Raw genomic sequence first — 12,685 nt, 5'->3', positions numbered from 1 at the left:
TGGAACAAATTATGGCATTTTAGATTTTAATCCATACATTGAAAATTTTGAGGTCCAAAAATATAATATTGAAGTAAGTTGAGTTATGACGATGCCTCCTCTCTGTAACTTACTGTGTGACTTTGAATTGAAACTTTTGTTTCTAGTTTTTCTTATCTGTTAAAATAGTACATGGCTTGTAATCCCCAAAATGGTGATTTTCCTTTTTTTACAGTTTCCTTTCTATTTCTCTTATATTCTGTTTGTACCAGTTATGCTGCAGGTTGCTTGAGTTTTGCTTTATGTTTTTTGAGTACATAGATTTTCTAATACTAGGTTATGATTATTTTGAAAGTGGTGTCCATGACTTTTTACCATATCTCTCACTATATTGGGTGTAGTAATTTGATGCAGTAACTCTTTAATGCATGTTAAATGGGTAAGTCAATGAATGAATAAATTTTGGAAATAGGTGCATTGATAAAAGTGATTAAACCAAGCTCAGTATTGCCGTAGAGAAGGAACAAGTATCTTTTCTATTATAGGTCCCAGAGCTTCAGTCTAATTTCTGTTGCTATGTTTACCTGTCTAATATATTGTTTTATTGTCCTCATAAAACACAAGTGGTCTGAGGTAGGATTTATGCATAGTGATCCAAATGTGTAATAGAGCTTAAAAACAAAGCTTAAAAACATTGGTCTAGAAGAGAAGTGATAAGATGTAATAAAAGTTTAGTTAGGATGTACAATTTAAAAAGCATGTTCATCAATAATTCATCAACAGTCTTTAAAACAACCTTTAGTATAACCATTTTTATTCTGTAACTCTAATCATTTGTAGCTGATGTTGCTAGAAGCAGATTTTGACAGCAAACTTTTGAAAGGGATCCATTTGCCTAGGGATTTACTTATAAAGTTGGAATTAAAAAGTCATTTCTAGGGGGAAATTCAGCATATTAAGCAAATATAACATAATCTAACATATTAAACAATTGTTCTAAAGATAATTAAAACGAAAAAGAATCACTATTTCATATGAAAGCATACATTTGGATATTATTTTTGCCACATAGAGCAGTTAGTTCTGCATTATAATTAATTAGTCTTCTTAATTTTTTAAGTGTCACCTTAAAGAGTGGTTTTGCATATCCTGGTGATTAAATTGCTGCTGTACCTAAGAGATTTGTTAGATTTTAAAGACCATGGATAAATAAAGAATACATATGGTCCAAAATTATTGGTAGAGGAACCAGTCAAATAATAAGATTTTTCATGAAGCATCTTTCCATTGGTTTGTCAGTGGATAGATGTTCAAAATATAGAAATGAATGAAATGTGTGTAAGGAAATAATTACACGCTCTCTGTTGCCAGCATGTACAACATGATATAAACAATCAATGCCCAATTAATTCTAGAATTTCCTGATCTTATTTACATGCTCTCTGAATATGATCTTTATTTTGGAATTTCTTTAACCCATTCTGAATCTAATAACTTCATGACCCACTTCAGAGTATTTGTGCAATGCATAGTCATTAGCTAGGTCTGTATTTTGTCCAGACAACCAAATGGACAGAAGCAAATTTTGCCATATTAGCGGGAAGTTTATATTTGGAATCAAGAAGATGTTCTGTATTTTATATATTGTATTAAAGGATTTGTTGAATTTTTACTTTTCACTCATTTGATATCATTTAGATTAAAGTCAGTATTGTTAGAAATTTTCATTCATTCTCAAAACCTCTCATCTATTGATATATCAATCTGTCATTATTCATTAGCATCAAATACTGCTGAAACAGGAAACAAAATCAGGAGCTTAACAACAAGAAATTGAAATGTTAAATTTTTCTTATATTCTAGAACCCGAGAGAGTCAGTCAGTCTTCTATAGCATTTCAAGTGCCAAGGACATAGACTTCTTCTGTCTTATTTCTCTATTATGTGTGATCTAAGATAGTTACCAGAGCTTCCTGCCAATACGTGTTCATAAGTAGAAAGGACAGAAGATCAGTTGCACAAAGCACCCTGCCTACATCACATTTATCAGAATTGGTCACATGGTCTCATCTTGCCTGAAGGGAGACTGTGGATTGTCTTTATTCTCAGTAGTGCTAAAATGAAAATAGATACATATAATTAATGACAAAGGGGAGAACACTACTGGGGAAGAAGCAGCAGTCACATCCTTCATCTAACTATTTACTGATTTATTTTACTATGAGATAAGATATAAATGGTTAAACAAGACCAATTTTTAAAAAAAATAGTACCAGTAGTTTAGAAAACTAAGATTTTTTTAAAATTACAAATAACACAATATCAACATAGTTATAGATGTGAAATGGGATAGCTAAGTAATTATTTACATTTTCATTATTTTAAAAAAGGCATTACTGAAGCAAAATGAAGCTCTCTTGGCTCTGAACAATTTAAAATTTTATCTTATGGGAAAACTGAATGTTATGGTGGACAATATTCCTATAATAAACGTAGTGATTTTATAAGGCGCTTACGTAGTGTCTTTGAGTAAGAGCTAAAAGCAAAGTATTATTTTACCACTCAACGAAGGCTATTTTGTGAGTCCCTAAGGAAAAATGATCCAAGGCTAAAATCCTTGGGTATTCTGGCTTAGACCCAGGATAGATTTTAACCTGCCCACAGGACTGGGTGTATATACATACTATGGATGGTTATCTGTAAATATTACTGTTGTTGAAAGATTCCTGAACAAGTTTAGGAAATTAAGAAATAGATTATCTAATTTTCTGTAGTCTGCCAGCATGTGTCAAATCAATTTACCGCTCTTAACACCAGGTGTTCTAAAAAGTGAAAGGGCACTATTTGTTAACTGTAAGAGGACGACAATGCAAAAAGATGAAAGAGGTGGAACTTGAAACCAATTTGCTGAATTTACTAAATTACACAAATTACCCAACAAGTAAGTGAATTTCTCATAACAGTAGTAAAGAAATTACTTTTGCAATGAAATGTGTGTTTATATCCAAGTTTCAAAATTACTTAGCAAATAACTCCCAGTAAATGTGATGTTATAAATTTTAGCTAAATTATATGTTCTTAGAAGTTTTTGATCTTTTCAAAAAATTCTATGTAGTTTATATCTGTTAAAATATTATTTTACATATTTTGACATAAATAAACAATAACTGCCTGAGGAGAGAAACAAATTCATGGTCTCCTAAATATGATTTTATTATTGATGAATCTTAGGTTGGTCCCAAGACGGCAAGAAACATGAATTCATGGTTCCTGAAGTTTTATAATCACTTTCTTCTAATTTTTGATATGGTAATAATAAAATAAGAGCTGATAAGAAACTGGGTGATTAAACATTGTTTGATAAGGTGATGCATTAATAGCACATAAGTTATATTTCTAAGTTATTCTCACACAGTGTAAAACCAATTTTTAGACTGTTTGTAAGCAAAACTCTTTGAAGAATTAATGTTTGCTTTAAGAGAGCAATATCGATTGACATCAAGGATTTCTCTTATTTCCATGTAGGAAGAACCTTTTGTAATGGTCTCTGAAAATGTCCTGGGTAAGCCAAAGAAATACCAAGGCTTCTCCATTGATGTTTTGGATGCCTTATCTAACTACCTGGGTTTTAACTATGAAATTTATGTTGCACCGGATCACAAGTATGGAAGCCCACAAGAAGATGGGACATGGAATGGCTTGGTGGGAGAACTAGTGTTTAAGGTAAGCATTTATTTGTGTGTTTGTTTGTTTATCACATATCTAAAGGTTGACTATAACCCTTGGAAGCTAATTTCATATAAAATAAGTGTAAGGCAAAGCATTAGGTGGCGGTGTTGAATCAAATCTCACCAATACTGTTTCATGAACTTCGTGGAAAGAAAAACTGATGACAATATAAAGCTAAATTTTACGATATTTCCTATAATAGAAAAGTATTTCTCTATTACTTTATTTCCATTTCTGTCAGTCGTTGCGTCATTTTTTGGAAGCTCTATTATTAGGAGCATACACATTTTTAATCATCGTGTCTTCCTGATGAGTTGTTGAATAGTCATGTTTAGGTCTATAATTTACTATTTGATTTCTGTGTATCTCATTTTTTCCCTCTGTTCCTTCTTTTCTTGCCTTCCTTTGGGTTAGTTGAATTTTTTTAGTGTTTGATTTTATTTCCCTCTTAGCTTTTTAGCTGTATTTCTCTGTAATTTTGTTTGTCTATGGTTAGTCTAGAGATAGTAATGTGCATTCTTAACATCACATTCTGTGTAGATTCATATCATACCACATCGCATTAAAAAAAGTAATAAACATACAGCAATATAATTCCATTTATATGTACTATATCCTTTGTGTTATTATGGTCATGTATTTATATTTATGAACTCCAAAGTAAAATATCATAGTTTTTGATTTAAACAATCAGTTGACTTTCAAAGGTATAAAGAGGGGGGGAAAAGACAGTTTCTGATATTTAACTATTTATCTATTTACTGTTTCTGTGTTTTTTTATTCCTTTCTACATATCTGAGCTTCTGGCTGGTATCATTTAGTTCAGCCTGAAGAACTTCCTTTACAATGTCTTGAAGTCCAGTCCTACAAGTGGCATATACTCTCAACTTTAGTTTATCTTAAAATTTCTGTTTATCCTCAGTTTTAATATTATTAGCAAATAATAAACTCTGAGTTGACAGGTTTATTTTTCCTAGATACTTTTTGTCTTAGTGTTTTCAAGTGACACTGCTGATTCTGATTTATGTTTGACAAGAGCACTGCGAGTCTCAGAACACAGTCACTTATAACCAAAATATATTTTTCCTCATACTTTTTTATTATCTAAGAAGAAAATTATAGATGAAATATTATTATTCCTAAAATCAAGACTGGTGATTTTAAAGCAAGAGCAACTTTTTATTTCAAAATTCAAAATAAAATTATCATTCAACAATTTTTCATACAATAATAAATGTTTTTATTATTTCACAGTATAATTGATATATAACATTATATTAGTTTCAGGCGTACAACTTAACGATTTGATATACGTATATATTGCAAAATGATTGCCACAATAAGTCTAGTTAACATTCATTACCATACATAAAGTTTTTTTTTTAATGTTCATGACTTTAAATATGCCATTCTATTGTCTTTCGCCAAATATTGTTTCTGATGAGAAGTTAGCCATCATTTGTACTTTTGCTCCTTTTTTATAGTGTAGGGGTGGCTGTTTTTTAATTCTCTTTTCATTTTTGATGTTTTGATGTTCAGCTATGATTTTCTTTGTATTTAACTCTGTTAGGGGTTCACTGAGCTTCTGGGATATGTTTCACTAAGTTTAATAAATATTGACAATTATTTATACAAATATTTTTTTCCACCCTCTTCTCTTTCTCCTCTGTACTTGAGGCTCAGAAAACATTCAAGTTAGACCTTATTAATGTTGTCTCTAAGTCACTGAGGTCTTGTTTATTTCATCATAATATTTTACTCTCTGATCTTTAGATTGGATAATTTATCGTGATCTATTTTCAGGTTATTGATTCTTTCTTTGCCATCTCCAATTTCTGTTAAGTTCATTCGGTAACTTTTTTATTCTAGGTAGCTAGAATCATTCTTACGCATGTATTGGTTAGGAGTCAGCCAAGGATTTGAGGGAAGTTTATACATAGATTTTTGGGCTTATTTCTCTGTGGCTCCCTCCTTTATGTGAGTCCTCTTTTGATATCTGCACAGCCTGGCTGCCTCAAACACCATCCTCTGATGCATTAAGCTAATAAGACTCTGACTTTCTGCTTGAGCTCTAGCTACCCATTGTTGCCTAACTGAGGTGGGCCCTCAGTGAATGAGCCATATAAAAGTAGATCTCACCCAAAGCAGTTACCATCTGTCAAGGGTGGACTATTCTTCACTTTATGTCTACTTTCAGCTGATATGCAATCTGTTCAATGTGTGTTTTTTAAAAATTTCCAGAATTTACAATTGTTACTCTTTGTTGGGTTAACCCAATAAAAAATTATTTTAAAAATTTCCAGAATTTACAATTGTTACTCTTTGTTGGGTTAACCCAATAAAAAATTATTCCACCATTGCCAGAACTGGAATTATTTCTGGAATACTGAAAAGTATTCAGAAAGCTAAAGGATCTAAGTTGTTTCTAAGAGATGTAGAAGAGAAAAAAAGATAAGAGGTTTTGAAGACAGTGATAGGAAAAACAATAAAGCTGTTTTTCATATCCTTTAAAACTTTACTAACGTCAGTTTATTTAATAAACCCATTACATATGGAATTTTATTTGCAAAAGGCTAATAGAAATATTTTAATAGGCTAACAGGAATCATCAATCCTCATCTCTCTTATAAAAACTATGACTATTTATCTTATATTCCTTAATTATAAACCCACAAAACAAGCATTCTGTCTTTGTATTTCTGAGGGGTCCTGCCTGAACTGAACCCAAATAAGCAATTATATTAAAATAAAGATAAACAAAAGGAAAGGCATTATGCAAGTTTATCCTATAGATATAGTAGATAAAAATCCTTAAGAATTATCACGCTAACAATCTTCACTTACTAAATGCAAGTTTAAAGTACCAAGCATTATAAAGAGGCTAATGTTGGTGCTGTTTTTAATTTGGTTGTGTGCTCGCTCCAGTTAGTTAGATTTTTGAGATTTGCTTCCTCACCTATGAAATGAGGAATACAAGTATGTTAGTGGGAAGATCACTTCCAACTATGATTTTTTAAAAACACTTTAAGAATTTATTGCATAAAAACCACACACAAGCAATTGTATGTTGTTCTTCATAAACAATTTGTTTTTATTTGCATGTAAGAGCATATCGTTATTGTATGATAATGTAAAGTTCAGCAGGGTCCTTTTACATAGCAAAAATCCAGGCTTAGAGAAGCTGACTGACAAATGTATGAATTTTTAGCTGGAAAAAATATAAAGCTATTTATTGCAACTAGATTTTATTTTCTTCAAGAAGATATTTGGCCATTCTGACTAGGCTTTAAGAAATACTTTTTAAGCAGGTAAAAGTGGAGAAGCTTACATAAGAGTTTGTTGGAGCAGGTAGAGACAGGGGAAGAAAACTGAGAGAATGCAACTAATGAGAACATGCTCTATAGCACAGGGTACTCTTACTTAATGCACTGTAGTAACCTAAATGGGAAGGAAGTCCAAAAGGGAGGGACTTTTGCTGTACGGTAGAAGCTAACACAACATTGTAAGGCAACTATACTCCAATAAAAATTAATTTAAAAAAAAGAAAAGAAAACAAACTTATGGTAACCAAAGAGGAGAGGTGGGGGGGAGGAATAAATTAGGAGGTTGAGATTAACATATACACACTACTATATATAAAATAAATAATCAACAAGGACCTTCTGTATAGCACAGGGAACTCTAGTCGGTATTATATAATAACCTATATGGGAAGAGAATCTGAAAAAGAATGGATATATGTATAACTGAATTACTTTGCTGTCCACCTGAAACTAACACAACATTGTAAATCAACTATACCCCAATATAAAATAAAAATTAAATTAAAAAAATGAAAGCAACAGGAAGATAACATTTTCAGAAGGAATGGGCAGTCACTGTATTCTATTACTAATAGAGATGTATGCTCTAATTTTCAGCAACTTAAAATGTCAATTCAAGTATACAAATAGTAATGCAGTAAAATATCATAAACTAATTTAGATTATCCAACAAGAATCATCATTAAAATGTTATCAGGATTACTGACCCCTGTACAGCAAAATAACACTGTTGCAACGGCATAATAATGTCATGACAGAGTTCCAGAAAAGTGAGCTTATTATTATTATATATATTTTACTAGTGTAGACATTTTTCATGAATCTAAGTATATTTAAAATAGCAGTAAATGTTGCCATTGAATACCTCTATACATGACATAAGACTTCTAAAATTAACAAGACTGTCTGCCTTCCTAAGGGGAAACCAAAATTAAAAGAACGTTTTCTAGAGTATTTGTCATGATGATATGGAAAAACACATTAAAAACGAGTCAGAGAGGGAACATGGGAAGTATCAGAGGCTTAAAAATAATGGAATAATTTACATGGAAACTATCAATAGCTGCATGTATACAAAATTTTAAATCATCAATAAATCAAAAACAATAATAACTAAATTAAATTACAAATGATACACTGGAAAATATTTGCAAAAGTATGATGCATTGTTAGCCTCACTGCTTCACTGCTTCACCTACATGAAGAAGTATAAAATCCATAAGAAAATACTAAGATCCCCATAGGTAAAGCTATAAAAGATATGAACTAGACTTTCAAAAGAAGGAAAGAAGAAACTGATAGATAATAGAAATCTAAAAGGAAATCTAGTGTAGTGGAGTAGGGCAATTAATAAAGTAAAAAAATTAAGTAGATAAAATATGAAAGTTTAGTGCTTTTATAAGGAAAGAGCTAAAACTTCATGTTATATTACTTGGAATTCTTTTATATGCTGTGATTTAAAATAAAAAATAGAATATCATTGGAATTAGAAGCACATTTTTCAGTCAGCAATATACTTGACAGCAGTGACAAGAAAGGTACCACAGGGAATGAAAAAAAACATAGCTTGAAATGGACCAAATAATAATTATTAGCACTTATGTAGAGCTTACTATTGCCAAAGCACTCACACAACCCTGTGAGGTAGGTAGTACTATTATCCCAATAGTGTGGATGATGAAACTGAACTGAACCCAAATAAGCAATTATAGTTAGGGAGCTAAAGAGTTAGGGAGCTAAAGTAACTTGCCCACGGTCACTTAGCCAAGTTGTGGAGAATTCATAATTCAAACCCAGGCAGTGTGAATCCAGAGTCCAAGTGCTCATCCCCCTTAACCAGTTAACAGAGAGGAACAGAGTTCTAGTGTAAGTTTGGTCTTAAAAGCATTTTAATAAACCAAATTACAGACAGTGAGGAAAATAATACTCAGAAACAGTTCAACGCAGGTTTTAAGACCTGCAAATTCAAAGAAGGTTCAGATGGAGTTTGGTTGAATATGAATCGAGGATAAAAAAATAAGACTACGTAGAGAAGGATTGGGGGAGTGGCAAAAAACATTTGCAACTTTCAACTTCTCAAAAAATCTCACTTTTTATCTCAAAAACCTGTTCTTCTTTTCCTTTTTTTAAAAAAAATTAAAGCTCCTTAGAAAGGCATCCATTGTTTTCTGAAGTCTACGTCTCAATCCCTACATTTTGTCACACTCCATATAGATCGCATTCAGCTTCAATCTGCTTTGGCTGGCCTCACTCACTGCATCTTCCTATATTTTCAACCTCAGCTAAACTCATCCTTTGTCCCATAAGGCTTTCAAACTATTCCCATTTTTTGATAATTCTGTCTTCTGGGTACATCTATTTCACTTTTCAAATGACCCTTTGCGGGGGGGAAAGTATATATATATGGAGAGAGAGAGAGAGAGACTGACCCTCTTCCCTTTTCTTTCCATAGTCCCTCTTTTGGAACCAGAGGGCTGAGGTTGTGTTTACTTTATTTTGTGTGCCAGGCAGAATGCCCTATATTCATCCTTTCATTCCCCATGTGTTTCTGAATGCATGGTATGTTCTGGGCACTGTGCCTAGCATCACAGATACAAAGGAATGGAAGACATCATTCCTGCCTTCAGAGATCTCACAGTGTACAAGGAAGACAAATGTGCAAATAAATCATTAAAACACAGTGTGATCAATGCCATAGGGTAATGCATACAGGGTGCCTTGGCAACCAGAGGGTGGAGTGGCAGCCTCTGCCTGAGGAGTTGAAAAGATTTCACATAAGAGGAGAAATTTGAGCTAGGTCTTGAGGATGAGTAGGAGTGTGAGAAGCAACAGTAGGGATAATTATAAAAGCATGCTTGCCGTGCTAAAGAGTTTGGACTTTATCACTTAGCCAGTGAAAATTATAAAAGGTTTTTACATAAGAGAAAAGTGGGATTTAATTTATGTTTAAGAAAGATAACTGAGGTAAGGCCAAGGATGCATTGGAGTGAATAAGGGAAAAGACAAATGTCTTTTTCAGCGATCTAGAGAGGAAAAAAGGGTGTCTAAACTTAACAGCAGTAGGCGATTAGCCCCCAAAACTGATTTTGAGAAAGCAATCAATATTCCAAGAAAAAATGACTAGAACTAGAATTTTTTCCAAGAAAAAATGACTAGAAGTTGGAGGAGAAGAGAAGGGACATGTTGAGATTTAGTGAGAAATTTAGCAGAGGGCCATGAGCAGATGGACACTGAATGACAGAGTTAGGGAATGTAGAAGAACAGGTTAGAAAAGAGCAACAGATACAGAGCTTGGCTCTAGACATTGTAATTTTAGGATGGCCAAAGAACATCCAGATGGAATTGTCTAGAAACAATTAGTAAATGCACCTGGAACCCATGTGGATGATGTCTAGAGCTAAAAAAAAAGAAAAAAAGTTGAAGAAATATAGGTCTTCCTCTTTCTAGAAGGTGATTGTCATTCCGTGTAGCGCAATGCGCCACTACAAGTTTTTTTGTTCCAAGTCTTTGGACTTCATAACATTGAAATTGTTTTTTCGTCGTTTCCAACATCCCATAAATATTTGTCAAGGACAAAGAAAAGGAATGTGGATCTTTATTCTTCTCATATAAATAACTTTGTACACATGACTTCCGGCTTTCATATATAAAGGAGAAGAAACTAGCTCGCTTGTATGGCAGCTCCAAAACTAAAAGATTGTTGCACATATAAGGGGGTTGAATATACTTTGTAAAACTCTGATGCATTAGTATTTCTGTGCTGTTCTAAAGATTAGTTTTTACTTATATTAATTAAAGATACAGAAACTATATATTCAGTCATGTTAAATGGGACACAACTTGGGGATTTTCCTCAATCTTATTTTTCATCAGCTTCTCACACTCATATAATATGCTGCTCAAATTTTTTTGTGTGCAGTATGAACATTTGAACATTTCAGTCAGGTACTGAGCCAGAAAAGGTAATTGAAGTTTTTAGAAAACTTATGTGCTTAGAAAATATTTTGTTTTCTTGAAATATTAATAATTTATAGCTGGAAAAATAGGATCAAGACTTGTTTCAGGCCTCTTGATCACTGGTTCGTAAATTTAGGAAGCGTTTGATTAACAAGTTGATGAAAGCATTTAGTGGGTATAGGAATCGTTTAAATACTTGAGATTAAAGGCTTTCCACAAACCCCTTTCTAAGAAAGTTTAGCTTAGAAATCTTAGAACGCTTTCTAAGGAAGTTTAGAGCTGTGGTACCTGTTTTGATCAGAAAGGTAGTTTCTCTTTGCTCTAGTAGTTTTATGATTTGTACTAGCTTTTTTGTTTCTGTTGTCATTTGTTTAAAAAAATGTTAAAATTGTAGGGGGCTTCCCTGGTGGCGCAGTGGTTGAGAGTCCGCCTGCCGATGCAGGGGACGTGGGTTCGTGCCCCGGTCTGGGAAGATCCCACATGCCGCGGAGCGGCTGGGCCCTGTGAGCCATGGCCTCTGAACCTGCGCGTCCGGAGCCTGTGCTTTGGAACTGGAGAGGCCACAGCAGTGAGAGGCCCGCGTACTGAGGAAAAAAAAAAAAGTTGAAATTGTAAATCATGTCTAATCATAGTGAACTGTTAAACTTCTACTGTATCTTTATTTTAAGGAAAAATGAGAATAAAATTATCCTGTTGGTCCTAAAGAAAGAAAAACATAGGTATTCCTCTCACCTCTATTATAAAAACTAAATTGGGAGTATTGAAGTAACATGAAGATCATGCACTGGAGGGAAGAGAGAGCTCACTTGGGAGGAGGGTTTAGAAGACCTGAGAAGGTGGTGAGCTGACCTCTTTCCCATCCGCACTGGAGAGGAGTGGCAGGGGCAGTCCGGAAGGCATCAGGCATAAAGATAGGCCCATAGAGTTGGATGTATCTGTGTTACAAGAACAAGTTGCGGGAGACACAATGGTTAACACCATTCTCATCTCAATTTTTTAAGAAGTCGGGGTTGGGATGATTCCTTTGTACTAGAGAAGACAGAGGTGGTTAGCTAGGACAAAGGCCAGAAGCTGCCTCTTGAACAAGCCACCCCCTGGATCAGGTGAAGGCAATGTTTGAGGAGCCATGCTTGTGGATGAAAAGGGTCCTCAGTTGGATGCCTGAAGATCATCAAGTATGCCCCACAGTTACACACACAAAAACCCATATATATTTCCATTATATCTTTCCATGACTGTAAACCAGCTTGAAAATATCTGTATCCACCAATGAAACTTCACTCACCAGAGAATTGCTCCCCCACACACCTGCCCAGTGATAAATGCTAACAAGCCTTGCTAAACAAAAAGTTCGTTTTTCAAAGGGAATCAATAAAATGTGTAAAGGGAAAAAGAAGTCCTCATAGAGACTTTAAATTAGACACTAAGATTTTAATTCTTTAAATTAGATTGAACGAGCATTAATGGACTGATTGAATATCCCAGAGTATGTCAGCTGTAATCGGGCAAGAAGTTGAAAAAGTACATGTGGTCATAAGAATGCATGTCTGTATGTCTGAATAGTGAGTGTTCAAAAATAATCCACTGGATATACATATTGGATGGAGCTGGATCACAGATGTGGGAAGTAACACAAACTGTGTGTATGTAAGAAGAGAAAAAAATGACCCAAAATATTTGTTGTTGATAAGGAAAGAA

At 33.6% G+C, this 12,685-nt stretch overlaps 1 protein-coding gene across 2 annotated transcripts in view; it reads left to right on the top strand.

Annotated features, from left to right (window-relative positions):
• Positions 1-12,685, top strand: part of GRID2 (glutamate ionotropic receptor delta type subunit 2) — a 1,308,561-nt gene that overhangs the window by 1,008,034 nt on the left and 287,842 nt on the right. For both annotated transcript variants that reach the window (XM_024736087.1, XM_024736086.1), the window contains one exon: positions 3,504-3,701. In XM_024736087.1, the coding sequence (XP_024591855.1) occupies positions 3,504-3,701 (198 nt within the window). The remainder of the gene's footprint in view (positions 1-3,503; positions 3,702-12,685) is intronic.

Source organism: Neophocaena asiaeorientalis, unplaced genomic scaffold (assembly GCF_003031525.2).
Source record: "Neophocaena asiaeorientalis asiaeorientalis breed wild unplaced genomic scaffold, Neophocaena_asiaeorientalis_V1.1 scaffold7, whole genome shotgun sequence".
In the NCBI taxonomy this organism is placed as follows: Eukaryota; Metazoa; Chordata; class Mammalia; order Artiodactyla; family Phocoenidae; genus Neophocaena; species Neophocaena asiaeorientalis.
This window is presented reverse-complemented; position numbering and strand designations above follow the sequence as displayed.